We start from the raw sequence: 27,178 nt of genomic DNA on the forward strand, positions 1-27,178 counted from the left end.
TTGGTTTCCAGCACCCACATGAGGTGACTCACAACCACCTGTAACTCCAGCTCCAAGGGATCTGAAACCCTCTTCAGGCCTATGCAGGCACTCACACATGTCTGTCTGTCTGTCTGTCTGTCTGTCTGTCTCTCTCTCTCTCTCTCTCTCTCTCTCTCTTTCTCTGTGTGTGTGTGTGTGTGTGTCTGTCTGTCTGTCTCTGTCTCTTTCTTTCACATACATACACACAAATAAAAACAAATCTTTTAAAAAAGGAAACATAGTTATTAAAATAATAGGAGCTATGGATGGCACAGCTGGACCCCCAGCTGAGAAATTAGGCAACATCACTGAAGTCGCCAAGAACAATGAGGAGAGAGAGATGGGAGTTAGGAGCATTAGGTGAGAAGACACTGATTCCAGATCCAGAAGAGCCATATTCCAGTGGGGTGCAAGGCAGTGGTGGGATGGGGTGGAGGAAATAATCAATTTTAAAAATTAAGCAAAGAAAATAGCTTCTGAAATGAAAGGTGATTTGAGTCCTGAGGCCATGGTGTCTTAACAAAGGGAACTTGGAAAAGCGATACAATCCCACATAGACGCTGCCGAAAACTCTGAGTCAAGGTTTAACTATTTCTGTAAGATTTCAAAGTAAAAGAGAATAAAATAAAATAAAAGAGGCTTGCCTTAAAATAAAAGAATAAAGGTCTGGTTCCCACTGGCCATCCTTGTCTGCTCTCTGAATAGATAATGTCTACACTCTAGCCAGTGTTTCAAGAAAGCAGAACTCAGAGACACAATTCTGTCTCCAAACAAACACAGTCCCATCCTGAGGGCAAAATGAACTTGGACCAGAAAGCAACTGTACATCGCTCTGTCAGACAGAAAAATAACCGTGGGGGGCAATTCAGTAGAATGAAAGCAAAATAAGAAAGGGAGGGAATTAGCATGGAAAACAATGGTGAGCAAAATAGATCATTAAAAGTTATGGTTAAGTCCAAGTAATTACTGAGAAAATGAGGTTGAATGCCGTTGTTAGGAAATAATTCCCCAAATAGACAAGACATAATGTTCTTAAAGTAATTGGCATAATGCAAAAGAAACTTAGAGATATTCTGCAAAGTACAACTCCAAATGATCATGATAAAATTGTGCCAAATGTCTTGTCATATTTGAGTGGTAATTTGTGGCAGCCACACAGTGCTTGATGTTGATGGGAATATATGTTTTAATATTTTATTAGTTAGGGTTATTTTTGGTCTCTTGGAGTAGAAACCCAATTCACGCAGCTTAAGTAAAACTGGACATTTTGAAAGGATTCTGCAACAACTCACAAAACCCATGGAAAACATGATAGTTGGCTCTCAGGGACAAACACAATCGGGCGCTGAAATCCCAAGGGTCCCCACCATTCCATCAACTTCCTCTGCTCTTGAAAGCCACCAGCAAGTCCTGGTCTTAATGGCACTTGTTCCACAAGTCTGCTTCTTCCATGGACACTCAGGGAAAGTTTGGCTTCTTTTGGCTCAATTCCAGGCCCAGAGTCTCTGGGGGAAAGACTACTCAGATGAGCTTAGATCAATTCTCACCCCAGAATCAACCAGCTGGAGCCAAGAGTCAAGATCATGCTATTTATATGGGAGGAGTTGGGGGGGGGCTTCAGATACATGATGTGGGTCAGTGGCTTGATGAAAGAATGGATTCTGGGTAGCCCCTCTTCTAACTAATATGTCTGAAGCAACCAAAGTCAGTATGGTAAAGGAATACCTGCACATCCATGTTTATTGCAAGAGAGTACTTACAGTGATTGAGAGATGAGACCAATTGAGGTGTCCTCAGCGGATGAGTGCACAAAGAAAATGTGGTAGGATTGGGGATGTAGTTCAGTGGTACGGAGCTTGCCTAGTATGTGCAAAGACTTAGGTTCACTCCCCAGCACTGCAGAGGGAAAAGAAAGAGAGGGGGAGGGGGAGAAAATGTGTATATACACACAAGGTAATATTGTTTGGCCATAAACAGAACCTGAGGGGCAACCCTCATAGTATTGGAAGGTGCTATGCAAACTGCCAAGAGGGAAAAGCAATCTACAGTCCCACCCAGCTCTAATGCCTTTGAACCACAGCAACCATCATCCTGGCAAAATGTCACCAGTGGTACAGTAGTAACATGCATGCCCTAGAACTGCCTAATTAGACTTAAGACTTGCTCAATAGGAGGGAAGATATGCCTGGTACTGTAAACTTAGCTAAGAACCTGTGGCTAGGAAGGTCATTGATGTGAAAGGAGAATCTAATATTCCCTTTTTCCTAAATCAATATGGTTTCTATCTGCATCCTAGATGCCCTGTGCCCATAGATTAGTGTAGCTCTCAACCCTCTTCAAAGAAGTTTTTGTTTGCAGCAGGTGGATACCATTATAGAAATCCACAACTTGTCAAAACACAGAGAATAAGTGGCCACGGGATGGCCAGCCCCAGTTGGTACATCTCTAATACGAGTCCTATACTGAATGATCTGGGAACATCTCAGATGAGGGGGCAGAAAGATTGTCTCAATGCAGAAAATAGCAAGACGGTCATTACTAGAGGCTGGGAAAGGTGAGTTAGGGGAAAAGGTTTATGGAAGTCTAGACAACAGGTGGAAACACAGAGTCAGAAATGTAACTAGTATAGTGTTCGTGGTTCAGTGTGACTATAGCTCAGGATAACATTCTACATACAAGATACTACACATACACATGGAATGTTACATATAGTGTATGTAGAAGTGGAGCTTGGAGTCTCCAAACATAGAGGAGTAATGAGTTTGAGTGTAATGATGTATGCCCTCGATCCCAGTACATGGGAGATAGTGGCAGGAGGGTCATAGTTCAAGGACATCTTGAACTATTTAGCAAGTTCAAAGTCAGCCTGAGCTACATGAGGTGCTATCACAAAAAAAAGGGAGGAAGAGGAGGAGGCAGAGGGAAGAAGAGAAGTAGGAAAGGGAGGAAACAGGAAGTAGAAAAGGAGGAAGGGGAGAAATGGGAAGAAGGAAGGGAAGGGACAGGAAGGAGGAAGGGGAGGAACAGAAAGGAGGAGGAGAGGGACAGGAAGGAGGAAAAGGGAGGAACAGGAAGGAGAAGGAGAGGGATGGGAAGGAAGAAAGGGAGGAACAGGAAGGAAGAAAAGGAGGGACAGGAAGGAGGAAGGGGAGGAACAGGAAGAAGTAAAGGGAGGAACAGGAAGGAAGAAGGAGAGGGACAGGAAGGAGAAAGGGGAGGAACAGGAAGGAAGAAAAGGAGGGACAGGAAGGAGGAAGGGGAGGAACAGGAAGAAGTAAAGGGAGCAACAGGAAGGAAGAAGAGAAGAAGGGAGAGGGACAATAAGAACAGGAGGATAAGGAGGGAGGAGGAGAAAATGGAGGTGGAATGGTGAATGCCCTTGACCTGATCATAACATATTGCATACATGAACTGAAATACTACATTCACCACATACATATGTTCAATTGCATATTAATTCAGGAGAAAAATTAAACTTAAAAAAAGTAGAAAGAAAATAGGTGCTGGGGTTTAAGTTCATCAGAGAACATCACATTCCCCATCTTGGCTGCCCAGCAATGGTGAGCTCACTCACTTCACATACACCCCCTTATAAGCCATTTGTTCTAGGAAAGCTCTGTCCACTCGGACTGTGGCCCAAATGAGGTCCACAATTGGGCCTGTCTGCTCTCTGGGTGGGGTGGGAAAGATAGGCAAAGAGAATCCTAAACATGATCTATTGGTTGGCTCTCTCTGCCAGGTCTAGAGCCCAAAGTAATCTGCTGGATCATTGCTGAGCCTGAGCTGAGACCACAGGTGTGACCATGAGCAAAGACACTCATGCCTATGGCCGGAGGTCTTGTAAGAATGAGGGGCACAGAACTAACAACCAGGAACAACTGCTTGGCACTAAGCTAATGCTCTAAGCCAGCGGTTGTCAACCTGTAGGTCACCCTCCTTTTGGGAGTCAAATGACCCTTTCACAGGGGTGGCCTAAGACCATCAGAAAACACAGATATCCATCCACATTATAATTCATAACAGGAGCAAAATTACAGTTATGAAGTAGCAATAAAAATAATTTTATGATTGGGGGTCACCACAACATGGGGAACTGTATTAAAGGGTCACAGCCTTAGGAAGGTTGAGAACCACTGCTCTAGGTGCTTGGTAGAGACACACATCCACATTTGAACATCTCAGCTCTACACTAGCAACATGCTGTGACTCTGGTGTAGGAAGGGGCTCTTCTCAATCCTTTGGAAAGGTCTGGCAATGTTTAGAGGAGATAAAGCTGTCAGAAGCAGGCTTACTAAGGGATGCAATGATTTTCAGGTCCCCTCCATCTGCTTGGAAAGCCACTCCAACTCCATCACCCCCACTATGTCCTAGTTTATCATGGCCCAAAGCACCTAGAAAGGTGAGGGTCATTTCATCTTACACATTCAAGTCACAGTCCATCACTGAGAGAAGTTAGGGCAGGAGCTCCAGACAGGAACTTGGAGGCAGGAACTGAAGTAGAGATCATGGAGGAATGCTTATCACTGGCTTTCTCCCCATGGCTTGCCCAACTACTTTTCTTATACCGCCCAGTCCCACCTACCAGGGAATAGTGCCACTACCCCAGTGGTCTGGGCCCTCATGAATCAATTAACAATGAAAAACAATGCCCACAGACATGCCCAGGGGGCAATCTGATGGAAGCAATGCGTCAGTGGAGAGTCCCTCTTCCCAGGTCTGTCTAGGTTCACACTAAGCTGATGAAAAGTAAGACTCAAGTGTTTGGTAGCTACTGAAGACAGCATAGCACTCAGGGCTCCAAACAAGGGCCCTTCCTCTCAGGTCAGGCACCTCCTCTGTGGGCTCATGGCCTGGTTGGTGGCCTTTAGGTTGGGGACAGTCAGAAGGCAAGGTTCCACACTCCCAAAATTTAGCTCCAAGATAGCACAGAAAACCCACCCTGTACCCCCTCCCAGAGGCATCCCGGGCATCCCACAGTCCTGGTCCCTGCTGATTCATGCTGGCACCTGTTCCCTACTCTGCCCTCCTGATCCAGAGCAGTCCAGAGGCAGAACACACAGGAGATCAACTTTCCTGGGAAATGAACTAATGATACCATTTAAACAGCTGCCAGAAATGCCCTCTTACCCAGCACATGGCAGGTCTCTGGGCAGCCAGTTCCCCCAGTCCTTAGAGACCTAGACAAACACTGTCATCCCTCTCAGGAAAAAAGCAATGACTGTCCAGCCTCAGAACTTGAGGAAGCAGTCCGGAGTGGAGGGTTGCAGGGAGCTGGGAGCTGGTTAATTTGGGGTTCAGGAGGAATATCTCTCAGAGAAGAAGCCATGGGAAGCACTTGGTGCTAAACACACTATGCCGCACAGAACAAGTAGAACACAAGTCAGAACCCCCGGCAATACAGTGGGCCAGCCTGAAAGAGGTCTAGTTTATACTGAAGTGATGGTGGTCAGGTGGACCAGTGAGGAGGTTCCATCCTCATCTCTCCTGGGACAGTCAGACAAGTCCTTGGAAACACCATATTACTATTTGTCATTAAGACAATCTTACAGTTATAATGAGCCATCTTATTACCAAGGGGCCACATATCTCTCACCTAACACCCCCACTTAATGAATAACTCCAGATTGGAAGTGCCACTTCCATGATGATGGTAAGGTGGTCTCGGGTCAGATTCTGAGATCGTGTGGCTGGGGAGGCTCCTGTCTGCAGCCCTAAGCCTGAATGAGTGCTCATGGCATCTAGAGGCACCATGTAGAGCAGACTCAGTCCCCAGTGTCATTATCAGCCACATCTTAGAGATGGGAACATGGAGGCCACTCAGTGAATGAGGTACCCACTGACTGACAGAGCTGATGCCCAAGACCAAACAGACTCCAAACTCAGTGGCTTCATCTCTCTTTGGGCCACCTGCACACCTACACATGGAGCCTTATTGGAGACGATCCCAAGCTGTTGTCACCCTACAGCTGAGGGATTGACCCCTCTGTACCTGTTGAGGGGACAGATATGAAAAAGAGCCTGGAGCACAGAGTAAAGCATCCACAGGAGAGCAGAGCTCACATTGGCTCAAATCCAGACAGACCTGGGTTCGAGTGCCAGCTGTTCCCCCACTGATCCCAGCAGTGTGATCCAGGGAATTCTGTGCCTCTTTTGTGTCCTCTGAAAAGACAGAAGTGAGGTTTCTGCCCTCCAAGGGTAAATAAGAGAATGTCAACTTGACTAGCCCGGTGCACAGAAGGTCCCCAGTGAGAACTTTCACTTCTCATGTACACATCGGCCATCTCCTGCTGCATAACAAGCCATCCCTACACCAAGCAGCATACAACAGCAGCAAGTCTTTATTAGTCCATAGCTCAGTGGCCACAGTCAGGATACAGCTCAGAATTTCAAAACCACCCCAGTGGCTGATGGAAAACAAGACCAGTTCTTCAGTGGGGAAGAAAATCAACCTGTCAAAAGATCTATGAGAGACAAGAAAGGAGTTGGGAGCCACTAGTGATGTCCTCACAGCTCTAGCCAAGAGTGCAGATGTGTGTGAACATCTTCCAAGGCTTCACACAAATCACATAGATTTTGTATGTCAACCAGCCCCCCGTGAAAGTGACTTAAATACTTTTCTTTAATAAAATAAAATGTTGTCTACCACACCACGTTGAAAGATAGCCATGACAAGACAAGAAGATCCGGTTTGTCTTTCCAGGATGTGGGAGAGGACTCAGCCTTAGGGAATCAAACCATCAACTCTGCCAAGGGTAGTGGACAGTTACTCTAGCTTCCTAGGAGCAGAGGGAAGCTGCAGCATCCAGCACGACAACATCACGTATTTGTATGCATAAGCAAAGAGGCAAGGTTTGTGGTATACAGCTGAATCAAGGGAACAGGTGTAACTAATATCAGTAGGAGCAGTCTCTGTAGGGAAGCAGTCTTCAGCCTGTAAATATCCAGGGGAGAAAGCTGTGGTGGACATATTCTACATACACCATCAACACTCACCCTTGGTCCCCCAGGGCTGCTTTGCTAACCCTCTGAGCCTGAAGTTATAGGGTTCTTGACATGCTAGTGCCTGTCTTAGAGTGTCTATTGCTTTGAAGAGACACCATGGCCATGGCAGCTCTTATAAAGGGAAGCATTTTGTTGAGGTGGTGACTTACAGTTTCAGAGTTCATTATCATCATGGTGAGACATGGCGGCATGCAGGCAGACATGGAGCTGGAGAGGAAGCTGAGAGTTCTACATCTTGCAGGCAACAGGAAGTGGACTGAGATACTGGGTGTGGCTTGAACATATACGAGACCTCAAAGCCCGCCCCCACAGTGACACACTTCCTCCAACAAGACCACACTTACTCCAACAAGGCCACACCTCCTAAGAGTGCCACTCCCTTTGGGGGCCATTTTCTTTCAAATCACCACAGTGTCTATGTCAATAACATACTTTCACTCATTCAGAGTTTCCTCTGCACCCTAAAGCATCACAAAGTGCTAGACGCAGACTCCCCAAATTGGAGATACATGGATGAAGGGCTCACACTCACAAAATGAGGAGGTACAGCAGCTACCTCTAAATGAAAGTGCATGGTATAAGAACTATTAATGGAACACTCTACAATTATTTTAACAACAAGTTATTTCATCTTTATTTTAGCATTTCCCATCTATTATAAATACCTCAAAGTGTACTTCCATGCATATAATTCACAAATACATGTATCAGGCACAGAGTCCAGCTTATCCTCAGAAAAGAATGATCACATATGAACCAGCTGAGTCATCCCATGGGGCCAGCAGTGAGGAATACTCTGTCTTTGAACCCTGGAAGCATACTCAGCATCAGTGTGCCCTTTGCCTCTGGGTCTCCATCACCTCACCTGGACGTTGGGTACTAAGTGGCAGCCTCAGAGGAGGGACTGAGGCCTCCAGGACTCAGAATGGACCCTGTGTTGAGTTCAGCACAATGTGAACCCCATTGTACTCCTTCATTAAGAAATCATAGTGCCCAAATACACACGTGTCCTACACATTCATTGTTGTGTGTCACTATTCCTGAGGAAACACGGACAAAGGACTGCACTCCTGTTGAGAAAACTGACATCAGGCCAGTGTAAGGATACTATCCAAGCCCAACTGCATGATCCAATGAGGGTTGTTTTGGGAGCGCGGGGGGGGGGGGGTTCTTACAGAAATGTCAGTGAAAGGTTACTCACAGGAACAGAAATGACTCAAAGAGAGCTGCATCACCAAAGCCCACTCCAGCATGGGGACAGCTCATGAAGTCTGGGAACCCAGAGCACATTGTGCAGCCTGCGATGCTTCAACAGGTGAGGCAGTGTCCTTTCCAGGCAGCTCAGCTGGTCTCTGCTCCTTTCCAGGCAGCTCAGCTGGTCTGAGCTTCCTCAGCAACCCTTCCTGCTCAGATATCCATGGGGAGGGCGGGGCCTAATGCATCCAGTTTCAGTGAAGTCCTGAGGCTTCTGAGTTGTTCACTGCTGGAGTCCTAAGCAGCCTCCTTCAGTCGTTCCTGAGTTCTTAGAACTTGCCAAGTCTTAACAGCTTTCCTCTAAGATGGAATGCTTTAACTTGAAGGAAATTACTACGCAGCGTATGTGTGCACAATTACATGCTGACACACACACCATGCACCATATACCACACATACCCTCTATACCACAAACCCCACACAGAATACATATACATACACAGCATGCCACATACCCTATTGAGCCACATATACTACAGATGTATACACCCATGACAACATACCTCCCTCCTACATCATACATCACATACCTGCATGCATTCTACAACATACATAGATACTACACACGCCAACTATACATGAAGCATATATAACACACAACATATACCATCACACATGCACCATACACAATATCCACACAGCATGCATCACCCTACATATACCAACTACACCACCATCCCAGTATCCACCCAGTATCACCCCCCCCCAATAATATTTTCTTCACCTTGACCCCAGGTGACAAGCCACAGGATCAGCTCACCTGGAGAAGATGTGACCATAAGCAACTGAAGGCATGCCATTTGACAAGCCTTATTTGTCTGGGTCTCCCTGCAGTCTGACAAGTACCAGGTCACCCCAAAGAATTCATGAGGATGTGAGGCCCAGAGAGCAGACACAACCAGTTGAAGGCACACAGCTGGTCAGAGGAGAGAAACATGTGCCCAGTCCCCTTGGTCTCACCTTCAGTTTGTGCTCCTTGCTAATGCTCTAACCTGCAGATGTCCCCACATTTCATGAGACCATCTGCTTTGGGATGGAATGACAGATGCCTTACATGTATGACCCCATGTGACTTCCATGAGATTATCCATGAGAAGGAACTTGAAATCCCCCAGGAAGAGGCCACAGCCCCATCCTGTGCTGAAGTCCCAGCCCTTCAGAGGAAGCCACCACCCAGGGTCAGCAGCTTGTCCCCTCCATACTCTGAGAAAATACTGCTGGGCAATGACTCTGTGGCCAGCCTGGAGAACAGGCATTAATGAGCAAGAAACTGGCCTCCCCAAAGACAGGTCCCAGAGTAATTGACCAGATGCCTAATGAACGTGACAGCGAAGCATTTGGCTTAATGGCAGTCTATAAAATAAACAAGGGGGAACTGGCACTCTCTCAATCCCCACACAGCAGTAACCAACTGACAACTCGGCCATCTTCCTGAGCCATGTCATCATTAAGGACAGCCTCGAGCAGAGAGATCCCCAGGGTATGGTGGCCCTGGGCCTTCTGTAGGGGCCAATCCTGGACCAAGCAGCCATTTACAGATACATTTTATCCCAACTGCCAAGTGACCTTGAACCTTGCACAACCAGATTTGGAGCACATGAGCCATCGTGGGTAGGAAGCTGCTGCTGTCACTGGTTTACTTGTCCAGTGGAGAGGGGGGGACACTACAGGAGCACAGTGACATTCTGCATCCACTCAGTGAGAAAGAACCCCCATGCTATAACCACAGTAGTTCCACTCTGCATTTGCTACCTCAGTTTCCCGGGGGGGGGGGCAGGACAGGCTGTTTTCATTCAACTATTGAAGATTCAACTGTAGTAGATACACACACGTGGTCCCCAATCTGAGGGCTACCAATATTTAAAGAAGCTAGCAGGATTCAGAGCTGGGACGTCAGAGTTGGCTCATGTTGAATGAGTCAGTGGCTGAAGTCAGCATCCCAGGATGGGTACAGTGGTGTGCACAGTGGTTGGTTGAATTCCAGGTGTGACCATGTCCTCACTGAGGCCCTGTGTGAAGCCAGGGGCTCACATGGTAGGAAGCCCTTCAAGTTAGGAGGTGACACTGCAGGGTGACAGTGGCGTCTGGGCCAGCCATCGTCAGGGTCCAGTATACCCGCGGTCTTTGGTTCCTGCCTTTAGCTCATCACAGGCCCTCCACAGCCAAGGGTCAGATGGGGAAGAAGGGAGGAGACAAGCAGCCAGCCTGCGAAGCCAGCAATGGGTAAATCACTTCCTGCAGCTGCAGAGAGCCCCGGGGAAATTGAGTTGACGGGATGACCGTGGTAGAGGAGCCAGTGAGGTCTAAGCTGAGTCTGAGCAATGAAAAAGAGCCCCTAAAAGTCTTGAGGAGACTGTCTAGAAAAGAGGAATCGCTGGGGCAGAGGTCAGGCAGCTGAAGGTACTGGAATCGTGTGGCCAGAGCCGGGGGACCGGAGGGAATTTGGTGGGGATGAGCTACAGAGGCTCGTCTCATTGAACCTCGCAATCTGTTCTAATTTGCTTCCTGTTGCTATGGTACAATACATTAGGAACCTAGGAAGGAGAGAGTTTACCTGGCTCATTGGGCTGATTGCAGCCATAGACAGGAGAAAGAATGGCCAGTGGGCTTCTCATGCCATACCCACCTAACCCCAAAGGCCAAGGTGCACTTGGCCTATGTCCAGGGGTCCAGATATCAGGAAGAAAACCCATGTCTCCTTAGATCAGTGATGGCCACAGGGCCCACACACAAGCAATGGGATGAATTGCTTTGATCCAAAGACCTGGTGAAGCTTTGACCCATTAACCAAGGGATGGGCTCTTGCCCAGGCTGGACCTGCCTGATGTACCCAAATCGCCAGAAGGCGCCTGTGATGTCCTCCTGCGGCCCAGCGCCAAAGGTGGTGGCTTGGAATGGCAGGCAGGTGCTAACCTTTCCAGAGTGGTTATTATACTCAGAACCTCGGCCACATGTCTTCATTAGGTCACCAAATAAATTATTACATTATTACAGTTGAAGTTGACGAGTAAATCTTATTATCCAAGTGTAATGACACTATAAAAGACGTTTTATTCATCCGCTTCGTCCTCTCGTTCCCGGTGACACTTCATTACGGCTCCCGAGACACGGAGAACTAAAACATTAATTTGGAAAATCGATGGAAATCTTTCGGGATCCGTGCTCTTTGAGCTCAGCCATGGAGCTCTGGTGACTGCGCTGGGCCGGGACCAGCTCAGAGGTCAGGGCAGGACTCCAAGGGAGGACCCTCTGTGAGGATTCTTGAAGGGCTCCCCCAGCCTACCCTGAGGTGCTCCCATCCACCCACGCACCATGATCCTCTGTCAAGCGGGTCATGTGACCTTGACTGTGGTCAGAAGCCCCTCCAGTCCTCATCCCACCATCTTTAAAATGGAACAACGGTTGGCATGGACCTGCAGAGCTGCTGTGGGGAGGGCATCGAGTCTGAATTCAAATCCCGCTTTGCCCCACCAGCTCCACAGGCTTGGGGACAGGCCTGAGCTCTGAGCTTTGGCTTCCTTGGCTAAAAGATGGGGTGTATCCAGAACTGGAGTTGGCGCCAAGGACACGGCACTGGGGCCAAGACCAGCTAGCAGAAGGGCAGGGATCGAAGAAACATAGCCTGTCCTGACCACCATCCTGAAGACTACAGCCACAGATGGACCGCCTGGTCCGTGTGGCTCCAGGGGCCAGAGGATTTGTTGCAAGGGTCCCACCCAGAAGGCCGGGGCTCAGTGACATTGCCATAGAAGCAGCATCTGGGGGTGGCTGGGGAACCTGCCGGACCTGCCACCCAGTTCTCCATATTCCAGAGCTGTCCTGGATCTTCTGTACCATCCTGGAGGAAACAGATGACAGACACAGGATGCTGCCACCACCTTTGTCTCAGTCCCACAGGCTCAGCTGCAGCATGGCCTCCCCCACCCCCAGGAACTGCCACCCTCCTCCCCGCCAACCCCAGTGACAGATGTGTTTGGTGTCTTCTAAACTGCCTCTAATTGGAGACAGCGCTCTTGAAAACAGCTCGATTTAAAGTTGTGATTTTAAGGTTGATCATTTTTCCTTCTCTCTGTCACCATTAGCAGAACACCAGAGACATTTCTAAGCAAATTATTTGAAACTAGGAATACAGGCAGTAAATGGTCTCCAGAGGGCCCCGAGGAGGGATGACGGCAGTGGGCGGGTGGAGGGCTACCAGAGAACTAGGCAGCAGCACCAGGTCCTGTACCCCACCTTGAGGCCACACCCCATATGCCACATCCCCTGCCTTGACTCCCTTTGATCCCCACATTGGACCCTGGCCCCTAGAAGCTGTCTACTCAGGTGTGATCTAGAAGGTTCCTACCTTGGGCTTCTACCTTCACTGTTTTAATGGAAGGGCTCCAGGGGGTATGGACCCCTCTCTGGGCAGTCTTTAGGCACAACTGTCCCAGAGTCATACTCCTGGCTCTCAGTTTCCCTACAGAAGAGCCACCAGTGGCTGGGCCCTGTCCCTGCCACAGGCAAGGGACCAGCTATGGGTACAGCTCTGTAAAGAGGCATGGGGCACCGTGCTCAGGGCTGGGCTGGAGAAGGCATGTGGACTCTCTGAGCTAGAGTGGGGTGAGTCCTTTCTTGTGGTCTTCCAAACAGGCATTCCTGGCAGAAGGAGCCCCGTGTGGGGAAGAACCTCTGCAGAGTGGCCAGTAACTGGCATGGGGAGGCTGCCTGGGGGAAGCATAGGGGTTTAGAGATTATGGGGACGACGACGAAGGGAGGGGGACCGGACAGAAGATGCTGTTCAGAGACATGGGATGTATTCGAGAAGGTTCCAGCAGGTTCCGAAAGAACCCCTACTTCTATCCCAGTCCCTAGGAAGGCCCTGGCCTTAAGTTCAAAGCCACAGATACAACCCAAGCACCAGTACCATCTCCGAAAGTCACTGAAATCATCAGAGAAAAGGTACCCAGCCAGCTCTATGTAGGCAGGTGCAGCAAGGAGGGCCAAGATGGGCTGAGTGGGGACCCGTGGCTCCTTCCAGATGTCACCTCTATGGGAAGGGTGACCACAGAGATCTCAGACCTGGTACCCTAAAGTTCTCAAGAGGCTGATAGGCAGACAGAGTGCTGAGGACATCACTGGACCTTGAAGGAAGAATCAAGAGTTCCTAGAGAGACCAGGGAGCATGACACGGCTTGTATCCCACTTGCCCCATCTCCTCTCCAGGCTGCTGCCAATGGACCTGGGAGAGAATGAGGGTGGTGTGGGTTCAGGATGGCTGTGGGGGCCAGGTCTGCTTGCTGTGCAGGGGCGCCTCTTTTTCCTGTCCCTCTGTCCCTCCTCTACCTACTCGTCCTTCCCACTTCTCTCAGGAGAATACCCAGCAGTCTTCACTGGACTTACAGATTTAAATAGCTGAGAGATGGTCCCAACTCATCTTGGTTTCCATGGCAACATGAGAATAACTCGCATTTCCCAGCCAAACTAAGAGCGGACACATTTTTCCTCCGTGTTATGGGTGGCCAATTATTTTTAATAGCCAGGTCAGCAGCAACTGTCCCCAGATCCCCAATCTTCATTAGCATTCCCAGGCAATGGCCACAGGAGGATGCTAGCCTCTAAGAGGTCACTCTGATTGCCCTGGAGTGGAGACCAGAAGTATATATTCCTACCACATGCCCCACCTCCAGGAGCATCATGGCCAAACTGCCCCATGTCCACCTCAAGGCTTCCAACACTATTGGAATGGCTTCAAGATTCTGAGTCCATCATTCCAGGGTCATTGGTCACTCCAAAGAGTAGTGCCTAGAAGACACTAAGTGTTCCATAAGTGCTGAGCAGGCCCACCACCCATCAGTCTCCATATTACAAAGCCAGCCTCACCCACTTGCTAAGCAAAATCTAGCCTCCCCAGCAGATCAGTGAGACAGGGCCTAGCCGCCCTGGGCTTTAGCCTTGGCAGTGGGGAAGGGTGACCATTTGAGGTGTGTCAGGAACACCCTAAAGTTGACATGAAGCAGGAATCAGGCAGCCTTGACCTCCCTGGATATGAACCCTGGTCATGCTCGTTAGCCTCTCTGAACATCATTACTCCATCTTTATCAGCCGGACTGGCCATGTATCTAAGGCCATTCTTCCTGGGACCAAGAATGGGAGAGGCACATCTTGCTCTCAGAGTAGGGCAGCCTGATAGGGAGATGAGCACTGTCTAGCAAATGTGGAGGGGGAGGTGTTAGTCAGGGTGTCCTAGAAGAACAGAGCTGACCGGGTGAAAATATATTAAAATGAATGTATTAGGTAGGCTTATACCATACTGTCTGGCTCATTCAGTAATGGCCACCCACACACTGGAGAGGCCAAGAACCCAGTAGTTTCTCAGTATACAAGGCTGGCTGCCTCAGGGATCCCACTCCTTCCTGAAGTCCTGGAAGATTTGTGGAAAGCTACTGGTCTTCACTCAACTTTGGAAGGTCAAAGAAATTGGGCTTTTGTCATGGCAGCAAAGGACAGCAGCAGAGGCAGAGGCAGCAACAGAGTAGATGAACTCGCCAGCACAACACGAAGGCAAGCAGGCAAAAAGCAGGAAAGAAATCCCCTTCCATCTGAACTCCTCATGTCAGGACTGCTGCTAAAGGTGCTGACTGCCTTCAGGGTGGATCTCCCTACTTCAGTTCATGGAGTCCAGAGAATCCCTCACAGGTGTGCCCAGAGGGCTGTCTTTAAGTTGATTTCAGATCCAATCCAGCTGACAATGAGATTATACATCACAGAGAAGGAGGAGGAAAAGGGAGGAGGGAGAGGGGAGGGTCAGCCTGTATAGACCTGAGACCCAGGCTTGTTCCACTGTCTGTCTGGTGGTTTCTGAGCTATCTCTGAGGGTGTCTGTCCCTGTCTTCCCCCATGAGGAACCATCCTTGCATTCCACCACCCACCTCCCCCACCACTTCCCCTTCAGGCCTGGAAGCCCTCCTCCAGGTCCACGTTTCCATGTCTGCTCCCCACTAGCCATTCCACCATCCCAGGATGCCCCCTACTCCTGTAACTTGTCCCTCTGTCCACGTTCTCACCCTCACCGCTCCTCTTCACTGGCCTCCCTGCCTTCTGCTTAGCAACGCTCAATCAGCCCCTTCTACCTCCATCCAAATTCAGGAGGCCCACCACCCCCATTCTTTTATTTGTTTAGAATAAAATCTATTCTGAGTTTGGGGGTCACTAAACTGACAGGCCATGCTCACGGGCTTCTAATGCACTAAGCCAATGGGGGAGACAGCTTTTCTTCCCCCAGATCAGAATCCAGTCCAAAACCACAGGAAGGGAATGTGGGCAGCCGCCACCTGCATGGCTGCCTCGCCTGGCTGCTGACATAGAAGCTGCACTAGCCCAACAGCGCCCAGGAACTGAAGACTTAAAATGAATAAAATCCCTAAAGCAGGCGCTAGCAGCTCATTTGTCAGGGTTCCCCCAGGACCAGGACTATAAAGTCCAACTCCATGATTACACATGACTCAGAAATATCACATGTAGCCAGGCAAGACCTGGCCCAGCCTAGGGCTGGTCAGGGGCAGCCAGGCTGTGTGCCCAACTGCTGTGTTGAAGCTCTGTCTCACAGGCCACTGTGCTCCTGGATTCTGACCACTCTTTGGTATAGAGTGCCGTGATGCCATCTGAACTGTGTCAAACAGGGAAGGCTCTCAGACCACACTCCATGTCGTTTATTGATTATCAATGTTCAGAGTTTTCCATTTCTTCTTGAGTCAGCTTTTGTAATGCATATCTTCTTTCCACTTTGAGTTTTCTAATTCGGGGCTGCTTCTGCTTCTGCTTCTTCTGCTCCTCCTCCTCCTCCTCCTCCTCTTTCTCTTCCTTCTCCTCCTTCTTCTGTTGCTGCTTCTTCCTTCTCCTCTTCCTCTTCTTCCTCTTCCTCCTTATTCCTCCTCCTCTCTCCTTTCTTCTCTTCTTCCTTCTTTTCTCTTTTCTTCCTTCTCTTCTCCTTTCTTCTTCCTTTTCCCTTCTCCTTTTGTCTTCCTCCTCTTTTCTTCCTCCTCCTCCTTTTCCTTTATTTTTCCTCCTAGCCTTTGTGCCAGAGAGATATGTGCCTGAGTCAGAGTGTAGATACAGGCTCATGTGTCGAATAGTGGGGTGGTTGGGGATGGTAGTGGGGCCTTTGGGAGGAGGAGCCTCCCTAGAGAAAAGGTGAATCACTGGAAGTGGGTCCCTGGGGGCGGGCCTTCAGGCCCCACTTCCTGTTCACTCTCTGCTTCCTGAGTATAACCAGCCAGCCTCTTGCTCCTGTGCTATGACTTTCTCACCATCATGGGCAGATTGCTCTGGAACTGTGAGCCAGAATTAACCCTTTCTCCCCTAAGTTGCTTTTGACAGAGTATTTTATCACAGCAATGGAAAAGAAACTAAGACAAATGATGTAGAAACACAGGTGTACAAATAAAAGTTACCAATAATAAATCACAAGAATTTTATTTTGAAACAACTCTTAGATAGACATATAATTTTACCAGCTATTGAAGACTAAAGCAGATCTAATGAGATGGATACGTTTATTCTTACATAAAGATTAAATCTTGACTGGATATTTTATACTACAGGATACAGAGTGTCTTTAAGATTTTTGGAGAGAGTTGATCCACATTTTGCTTTTGCAATTGTCAGTGCTGAGAACACCACTTCACACAAATAAATACACAGTACAAAATGGCAGATGTGTGTTTAGGGCCATTTTAGAAATTGTTGGAAATTCTGCCTTAATTCCAAGCCAAAATTCATTTAATGATTTTCTTTTTTAATGACTCCAGTCAACAACAGAAGCAGCAGTTTTAAAGATCTGCCATTCAGATGCACTGCAATCCAGTGTTGTAATAATTCTGCCACGCTCTGAGGAGTGGCGGGAGGCAAGTGGGAAGTCTCTGTTTTCTCGAACTGAACCATGGTGTGTCTGTACGAGCAGAAAGCTTTGGATGTGCAGAAAGGATGCTGCACTGCAGTGTGTGATCGTCTCAACTCTGAGCCTGGGCAGTGTTGGCTGGCTCTAAGTGGCAGGTGGGTGTGCACAGTGTAAGGCACTCACATGCTGGGGGTTCAGAACTGGGACTGCAATGAGGCCAAAAGATGCAAAGGGGCCAGTGCTGCAGAAACCCCCAGAGCCATTGTGCATTTGACTCTGCATTCACTTGTGGTTGTCACACGTTCAGAAATTTCTACTATCATCTCATTTCCAAAACCCACATTCTGTGAAGTGACCTCAAAAGGGGCGTGAGCCACAGCTGGGCTTGCACGGTCATTCAGATACACCTGGGTTTTCTCCAGCTAATCGATTACAGTTCTTAGAGAAATTTGGGGATTGTAACAAAATTCCACAAAAGCACAGCATTCCCAAACCTCCTCCCCAGGCCCCACAGGACTTCCCTGTATTAATGTCCCAGACGGTGGCAAGGTTGACTCAGTAGAGCAACACAGATGAGCATGTTTCTACTACTCAAAGTCCATCCTGTACCCTGGGCTCACACTTGGTGGCCAAAGGCTTTGGAAAAAAATGTATGACACCCCCTCCATTATAGGTGCAGAATGTTTTCCCTGCTCTGACCTCTGGCCACCAGTGATTTCCTAGGTGTCCAAAGTTTGGCCTTTGTTTGGTTCCTCCTGCATGTGATTTCTGAGCTCATTTCCCACAATCCCCAAAGGCAATGCCACTGTACAGATGTACCATATTGGCAAGTTCACTTATTTAAAAATATCTTGGTGTCTCTACCTTTGTCATCTACAAATAAACAGCCACCTGTGGCCTTAGACTGACCATTAATTTCCCAAGTCAGTTGACTTCCCTTGGAGCACACTGTGGAATCCTATGTGCTAAGACTGTGTTCAGTTTGGAAGACACCACCAAACTATGGCTAATGTGGCTGCACCACTTGGTCTTCCAGCCTGTAGTGAATGAGCATCTCAGAGGCACCACACCCTCACCAGATCTGTCTGTCAGTGATCTGAACTTTGACCCTTTTAACAGGTATAGGGGAACCTCATTGTTTAAATTTGCAGTTCGTTAATGACATATGGAAGTGGGGGGAGGAGTGGGAGGAGGAGAGGGGTCAGATGGGGATGAGGATGGAAGTGGGATGGGGAGGGAAGCTGGAGACAGGGTGGAAATGAGGGTGGGTGAGGGTTAGGTGGATATGGAGGTAGGGATGGGGTGGGCATGGGTGTGGGTAGAGGTAGAGATGAGGGTGGAGTGGAGGTAGAATGGAGTGAGAGTGGAGTTGGGGTACAGGTGGGACCAGGGTATGGTTCACTAGCTCAGGCATACAGCAGCAAGGGCTGAAGAACCCCACTACTACAGCCCTGGGAACCCACAAAATTCCTCACAGCCCCATCGGCAATGTAAAAAGAAAAGGAAGCCACTTTGCTTGTAATAAGGGAGGAAATGGATTATGTTAATCCACGCAACTGGCTATAGGCAGCCATTAAAGTCGGGTTTTAAAGAACTTTAATGATAGAGAGGGTGCCTCTAGCATCAACACATCCAGATGTCCCAAGAGGTCTTTGTCTGAGCTGCAGAAGGAAAAGACAAAGAGGTGGTCAGAGAGGTATGTTGAGTCATGAATAGGCAAGGTGGCCCGCACAGCCCACCCTGCAGCAGCCAGACTAACCACCCACCTCCAGGGAAAGTGGGGAGCGAGAGCCCCATACCTTGCTGTGTGGGAAGGTAATTTGTCAGTACCTATTACTGTGACAGATAGCCACCATCTGGCCCTGCAATCCCACGTCTCGTTGAATCCTCAGCCCAACAGTGGGCGCTGGCCCTCCAGGAGCTGCGCACACAGATGTTGTGAGCAGCGCCGTTCATAACAGCTCCAACTAGAAGCATCCCAGATGCCCACCAGAGTGACAGACCAACTGTGCTGTCTTTACAGTGTCAAGCCACGCAGCAATGGGAAAACATGGGTGATGAGCCTACAAGCCAGAAGGCAAGCCAAAGAAACTGGTCATGTGAGTGTACACTGAGGGCCAACGGGATGGCTCAGGGGGTAAAGGAGCCTGCAGCCAAGCCCGCTGACCTAAGTTCCATCCCGGGACCCACATAATGGAAAGAGGCCATGAACTCCTGCAAGTGGTCTTTTGACTTCTAGAGGGGTGCTTGCAAACACACAACACCCCGACACCTGGATAAAAAAAAATTTAAGTGTATATTGTACACTCCATGTATACAATGAAGGCACAGGCAAACTGAAGTGTGATTGGCGGTTAGAGTGTGCTATTTATGCTTGTAAGGAGAAACCCTTCAGGGCTGGACCTGCTCTGTGTGCCCACTTTAGCTGTGGTCCCTTGCGGCATACTTGGTGAAAATCCGCTGGGTGCTACAGTCAGCTCACACCCTCTTCAGCTGTGACAGACTTGACAGTTTTGAAACAAGAGACCAAGCTTTATTTTAGGAGAAGCTTCCTGAAGAAGAGAGAAGTGTGTGCTTTTGTTTTCTCCTGCCCTGTAACAAATGAGTCCAGCTCCAACGTCAGGAGGCAGGTCTCCATGGACACAGATTTCCCAGGTCAGGCAGTGGGACCTGACTGATGGGTCCAGACATCTCAGGTCAGAAGACAGGCACTGATGGGCACAGACATCTCACATGGATCCCACACACACACACCCACACACACTTCTTAAATGATTAGAGATGGGAACACATTATGGGCACCCACGCTGCTTTTCTTCCTGAAGGCCAAGGGGCCATGCTCTAGTCACTTTTACCAATTGCCAATAACCACATGTGTTAAGGAATTCTGGGCAGTTGAGGGGCCAAGCAGGTAAAGGGACCTGACAATCTGAGCTCCATCCTTGGGCCCCACATGGTAGAAGGAGAGAACTGACTCCTTTAAGTTGTCCTCTGACCTCTACTTTACCTGGCAGGAGTGCACACACATGAAGTAAATGTTAAAAAAATATATATTCTGAGGAATTTCAGTGTCCCCTCGGTTGAGAACATCCTTGCCCAGCTTGGCATTGCCCTCATCCCCTGAGCTTTTCAAGTTCAGGCAGGCCCTGCAGCCCAGGGGGTCCCCCTCCTATTCTGGTCTGTATTTGGACTAGTTTCCCCAGGGGCATGGAGTTCAACCCTTTGTCACCCCTAACTATAAAAATAGCCATTGACTTCATCGGGACATTTGGAAGGTCTGTAATTTTCATGAATCGACTTGTGCACCGAGAGTTCATTTGAGCATTCACCTTTTTCTTCGAAGACTAATCTGCTGTCTACGCACAGGTCCGCTTCTAAGCTCTTTGCTCTCTTTGGTCAGGCAGTGTGTCCTATCTGCCAGCGCCATTCTTGGTTGTCAACCTGACTACATCTAGCATTAACTGGAACCCAAGCAGTTGGTACACTTGTAAGGGGTTTTTTCTTAGTTAAATCATTTGAAGTGGGAAGACCTGCCTTTAACCCAAATCTTTTGAGGTGGGAAGATCCATCTTAAACCTGGGACACACTTTCTCTTGGCAGCCTGTATAAAAGACATGGAAGAAATAAGCTTGCTCTCTTTGCCAGCTTGCCCTAGCACTTGCTGGCAAGTCCATTCCTTCACTGGCATTAGTCTACTTTTTTGGGGATCCCCATACATACTGAAGATCAGCTGAGACATCCAGCCTTGTAGACTGAACAACTACTGGATTCTTGGAAATTTTGTTGGTAGACAGCCATTGTTGGACTAGCTGGACCACACGTGTAAACCACTGTAATAAATGCCCCTCATATATGCACGCACACACACACACACACACACACACACACACTCATATTCATTCTATCAGTTCTGTTCCTCTAGAGAACGCTAATACTCATGCTGTCTTAAGGCCCATGTCTTTGCTTTTAGCTCACTGGGCAGGTTGAGTTTCACATTCCAAATGAATTTTAGGAGTGTTTTCCTTCTTTAGGCTGTGAGGTTAGGACGGTGGCGGGGATTTTGCTGCACAGTCAATAAATGAAGATGTTAACCCTCTTGGCCTCTTTCGTCCATGGACACGTGACATCTTTTGGTGTAGCCATGCCTTCAGCAATTTCTTTCATCAGTGTTTCAGCCTTTAGGATATAGATTTCTTACCTTCTTGGTTAAACGTATTACTATTTTATACTGTATTTTGCATTACTGTAACCATTGTAAACAGGAGAGCTCTCGTGATTTCTTCCCCAGAGTCTGTCGTTTTCGCACAGATGTGCTGTGGCTTCATTTACCAGTTCTAATTTCTTTCTTTTGGTAGAATCTGTCATGCCAACAACAAAGAGGTATGGGTTGATTTCTTCTTCCTCTCTCCTTTTTCATTCTCTTCCTTATCACCTTGTCCAGGAAGGACTTGCAGTATTAGGCTGAGTACCTCCAGTGTTGTGCTGAGTACCTCCAGTGCTGTGCTGAGTACTTCCGGTGCTATGCTGAGTACAAGCTGTGAGAGCAGACAGCCTCCTTGGTCTCATTCCAGGCCTTAGAAGAAAGGGCTTCCACTTTCCACTGCAGAATAAAGTGTTGGGTGTGGACTTCTCACATAGGGCCTTCCCTATGCAGAGGTCTCTTCCTCTATACCACATATAATTCCTTGTAGTCAGCTGCCAGCTTACAAACAGCAGCATGGAGACCTATTATTAATTATAAAAGCTTGGCCTTAAGCTTAGGCTTGTCACATCTAGCTCTTATGACTTAAGTTAACCAGTTTCTATTAATCTATGTTCTACCACACGGCTTGGTTACCTCTCCTCTGTACCATATGTCCGACTTATTCCACATCGTGCTGGCATCTCGGCATGCCTAGATTTTAACCCTCTGAGTTCCTCTCTCTACTTGGAAGTCCCACCTAACTCTTCAGCCCAGCTATTGGCCATTCAGCTCTTTATTAAACTAATCAGAAGGTGTCTTAGGCAGAGACACATTTTTACAGTGTAAACAAATTTCCACAACAATTCCTCTATACCCAGTTTGAATAATTGTTTTGTTTTTTTCAAGACAGGGTTTCTCTGTGAGACCCTAGCTATCGTGGAACTTGCTCTGTAGACGAGGCTGGTCTCAAACTCAAAGATCCACCTGCCTCTGCCTCCTGAGTTCTGGGATTAAAGATGGGCACCACCATGCCCAGCTTGGATAATTTTTAATTATGAAAGAATATTGAATTTTGTCAACTGTTCTTCCTGTATGTAAGACATAATCACACGGCTTTTTCATTCTGTTAATCTGGCATACCACATTCACTGGTATACTTAAATCAAACCACCTTTGCATGCAGGAAACAAATCCTACTCAGTCCTCATGGACTGTATTTCTATGTGTCGTGAATTCAACTTGCTAGCATTTTCCTGAGGACCTTTGCTTTTTTTTACTTTTGTTCAAAGCCATTGGCCTGCAATTTAATTGTCTTATGACGTCTTTGTCTGGTTTTGGTACTGAGGAGACTGAATGCTGGCCTTATAAATGGAGTTTGGAAATCTTCCCTCCTCTTTGGGTTTTTGACCGGAATGAGAGGAAGACTAATATTGGCTCTTGAAATATTCGGCAGAATCCAGCGGTAAAACCATCCGGTCCCACACTTTTCTCTGATGGGCACATTAATCAGTCTCAACCTGTCAATGAAACGACTCAAGGCGTCATTCATCTGTGTGCCTCTGAAGCTATCCCCTGCTAAGGATCTCCCATGCCAGAAGCTGCAGAGAAAGTCTGGAAGGCTTCCAAGTTATGTGGGGGCAGACCTGTTTGACCCGGTCCTTGTGAGTTGAGTGCCACACTGGAGGGAAGCATGGCTGGGGTGAGAGATGAGTGAGCCAGTGCAGAGGAAAGGGTAGGAAGGCTCCAGAAGGGGTCTGCATTCAGGCTTTCTGTGCCCACAAATACCCTTGGATACTACAAGGAGATCACTGGGATTGCCCTGAGCTGCTGGCCTAGGGCGACACATACCAGGGTGACACACACCTAGAGGCTGTCTGGGTGCACTTGATACAGGGTCTATCTCCATGCTCCCATGTAAGATTTTCATGAGTACTCCTACATGATCAAGGCATCCCAGGTCAATCCCCACCCAACACAGCTGCCCTTGTCAGAGGCCTGACTGTGCCATTGGGTCACTTCAGGCATTCAACAGCAGCAGAGCTAAGTAGATAGGGTCTTTTCTGTGGGTTGGCTGTTCCTGGGTACCACTCAGGGTAGGGTCTTATCTAGGAACTCTGGGACTCGGGTACCAGTCCCAGGCAGGGGAGCATCATTCATGGTGGTAAATGACAGTATGCGGCAGCTGTTTGACCAGGGTCTGGAGTCTTACACCTGGCTGAAGGCAGTCTTACCCTGGGACTGAAGGTATGGTGACATGCCCTGAGTTCCTAATAGTATGGAAAAGGGACCCAAGATTCCAGGGCCGACTCAGCACAGGCTTTTTACAAAGGAAACTCGGAGAGTTGCCTCTTGTCCAGAGCCTGACAGAAGATCTGTGCTGGACCCTGACACTTATTCTGCTGGTTCGTAGGTCCTGGGAGTGCCAAGTCCTGGCTTCAGAGGCTCAGAGCCAGGTCTGTGTCCCACTCCAACCCCAGGCAAGTAGTTTCCCATGCCACCTGGACAAGTACTCCTACGTCTTCTGAGGTCCTAAGCATGTCAGCAAGGCCACAGTACTGCTGTGCTCACGGCAGAGCCTAGAGCACAGGCCCTGGGTGGGTGGGGCCTGGGCCTTGAAAAGTGAGTCAAGAACACAGGGAAGGCAAAGGGGTTCTGGGTAAAGGAGCTTGTCATCAATCATTCCATCTTGAGTTTGACCCCTGGTACCCACATGATAGAAGAGAACGGACTCCAGCAAGCTGTGCTCTGACCTCCACACCTAGGCCACAGCACAGGCATACTAGGCTCCCCAAACAAATGGAAAAAAAAGAATGTCAAAACCACGAGCCATATGAAGCATCTTTATTTTGTGTTTCCAACACATCACATTCAAAGCACACATCCTGCCTGGCTCAGCTCGCGGGCTCAGATGCATGACTGTTGTCAGCATCCCTTACACCCAGTCAAGCATTTGCACACATGAAAATACATTCAGGGCTTAAGTTAACCTCATGGGTCCTTGTCATCTCATTTTAAAAAAAACCACCATGGGGCAGATCTCTATGGCCCTACCCTTTTGTCTGAGGGGTGATCCGCACCATGGAGGAGTCAGGAAAGATGGTGCCTCCCCACAGAGCCACAGAGGCAGCTTTCCTCATAACTGGGTGCCCCTCACCCAAGAGAGGCACTAGTCTGAGGGAGCTTGTCCCCCAGCTGATCCAGGACATGGACTGACTGCACAGCACTCTGTTGATGTCATGCCCAGCTGACCCAGGATGATCTGAGTACAAACAGACACACACACTTTCCCTGTGTCTTTCCCTCCAGCCTCTGGGCAGTGTCCCAGTGCCCAGGCAGTGGTACGCTGCTCCAGAAGAGGGGCAGGTCAGAGAGGGGGGCCGCAGTGGGTAACTGAGGACAGGAGCCTGCTCTAGGAGTCCGAAGCTCTTGCCCTACAGGTGGCCTGGTGGTCCTTGGGGATCCCACATCCCAGAGGCCAGGCAGCCTGAGGCATACCTGGGAGCACATGTGGGAAGCCATTCTGAGGGCCCTGAAGCAGCCAGGGCCATGGCTCCAAACCAGTGGATCTGGAAAGGGCAGTAGGGTATGAAGGGACCCCAGCCCAGCAGCTCCTGGCTATTCCTATCCAAGCGATGGTGGGAAGAACCTCCCTGCACAAGGCTGGGACTGCAGAACCATTTATTTCTGCCCTGTCAGGGCCAAATATGGGCCTGTGAGACAGTTTCTAGGTCCTGATTGACAATAACTCCCGCCTCCCTAGGGGTTCTTTGACCCCCTCCCAGCAAGGACAAGTAGTGGGGTAATTAAAGACAAAATGTAAGGTGGCTGTGAGAGGTCTCAGCCTGCCCTGGCTTCTTTTTGTCCCCGCAGCCTTCCAGGATTGAACTCCTGGTCCAGCCCTGTTTACCCAAGTCTAAACATGGCGGCCATTAGAGGCTCTGTGTGCAGAAGGCCTGGCTTAGCCCCAACAGTGCTCAGCATTTTTGTCTGGACTTTATTCTTTCACTTGACAGAGTAGATTTGTGCATTTCAGAGCAGGTCTGAGATGGCTGCCCACCTCTGCCTGGCACCCACACAGCAGGCCTCACTGAGGGAAACTTCCTCTTGGCTGTCTGGGCTGGGAGCCCAAGAGTGGGTATTTGGCAAGGAAGGGCCAGGGTGAGGGACACTCCTGGCCACACTGAGCTTCTGAAGCTAGGATTCTCTCCTGGGCTCTCTTTGGTATCTCATCAAACTGAGGCTGACTGTCCTGCCAGCTCTGGACCATGCCGACGCCCATTCTGCTAGGCCACACCAGGAAAGAACCAATCCAGAGGCCAGCATCCATCCAGGCAGAGAAGGGATGCTACCCTCAGGGTGAGGCCACTGCCATGGGCCCCAGGCTCACTTTTTGTAGTGATTGGGGGCATCTGCGAAGGCAAACTTGAGGCGATAGGCCTCGGCCAGCAGCAGGCTGACGTCCTGGTCATCCCAGCTGGCAGTAGGCAGGTTCTGGAGGAAGAGCAGCAACTCCTGGGGGAGAAACAGACAGTTAGGGAGGGTCCAGGGCTGCAGGCACCCAGGAGAAGTCAGTCAGCAGCAGGAGGGGAGCATAGCGCAGTGCCCTCAGCTGCTGGGGTCCCTCTCACTCACTCACTCACCCTTCCACCCCACCCAGTCAGACTCTGGCCTCTGCAATCTGTCACCCAGCTAAGCATCTGAGAAGCCACACAGAGGATCTTCTCAGGACTGCAGCTGTGACCCATTTTCTAAACCTTTTAATACTCCAGGGACACAGCATCAGTGCTCTCCATGGCCAGGAAGGCTCCATAGGCCAGGCCGCAGGAGAATTCTGGGAGTCCAGAGCTTCTTCAAGACCACAGAGTGACACACCAACTCTCTACACACTTCCTCATGTGTCAGGTGACCACCTCAGGTCTCAGCAATATATTTACACCATAGGGCAGAGTCAGCACAGAAGCCTCACAACAGAGCCACCTGTTCCCCTCCTCTATTCTTCCCCAAGACCAAAGGTAACCAGTTATGACACTGGGGGCTGGACAACAAGACACCCAACTAGGAACAATCATTCATGTCACCCTAGAAGCCCAGGGACCTCCTTTATAAGAAGAGCAGCATGACTGGCCTGCCAGCCATTGGGATGGCATATAGACCACAGGGACATGTCCAGCACCAGACAGGCACAGAATGAACACACTAGACACACACTGCACACTGTGGGCACACAGTAGATATATGCTGCACACACTGGACACACTGCACGCTGTGGGCACACAGTAGACATGCACTGAACACACTGCACACTGTGGGCACACAGTAGATATATGCTGCACACACTGGACACACTGCACACTGTGGGCACACAGTAGACATTCATTGCACACACTGAACACACTGCACACTGTGGGCACACAGTAGATATATGCTGCACACACTGGACACACTGCACACTGTGGGTACACAGTAGACATTCATTGCACACACTGAACACACTGCACACTGTGGGCACACAGTAGACATTCATTGCACACACTGGACACACTGCACGCTGTGGGCACACAGTAGACATTCATTGCACACACTGAACACACTGCACACTGTGGGCACACAGTAGACATTCATTGCACACACTGGACACACTGCACACTGTGGGCACACAGTAGACATTCATTGCACACACTGGACACACTGCACACTGTGGGCACACAGTAGACATGCACTGGACACATACTGAGTATAGGCTGAGTACACACTGGACAGTTCCGGCCATTGCCACTCAGTTCTGCTGGCACTAGGGGTGAAAAGCTCTGCTTTGGGGTTTCCATGCCGCAGCTCATCTG

The 27,178-nt window shown here is 49.0% G+C and overlaps 1 protein-coding gene across 1 annotated transcript in view; it reads right to left on the reverse strand.

The window, feature by feature from the left end:
* Positions 1-24,159: 24,159 nt before the first annotated feature.
* Tbc1d22a (TBC1 domain family member 22A) overlaps positions 24,160-27,178 on the reverse strand; it is a 304,315-nt gene continuing 301,296 nt past the window's right edge. The window contains exon 13 of the mRNA XM_028878158.2: positions 24,160-25,850. Within this exon, the coding sequence (XP_028733991.1) occupies positions 25,722-25,850 (129 nt within the window). The 3' untranslated portion in view covers positions 24,160-25,721. The remainder of the gene's footprint in view (positions 25,851-27,178) is intronic.

The sequence above is a fragment of the Peromyscus leucopus genome, chromosome 20 (assembly GCF_004664715.2).
Source record: "Peromyscus leucopus breed LL Stock chromosome 20, UCI_PerLeu_2.1, whole genome shotgun sequence".
NCBI lineage: Eukaryota > Metazoa > Chordata > Mammalia > Rodentia > Cricetidae > Peromyscus > Peromyscus leucopus.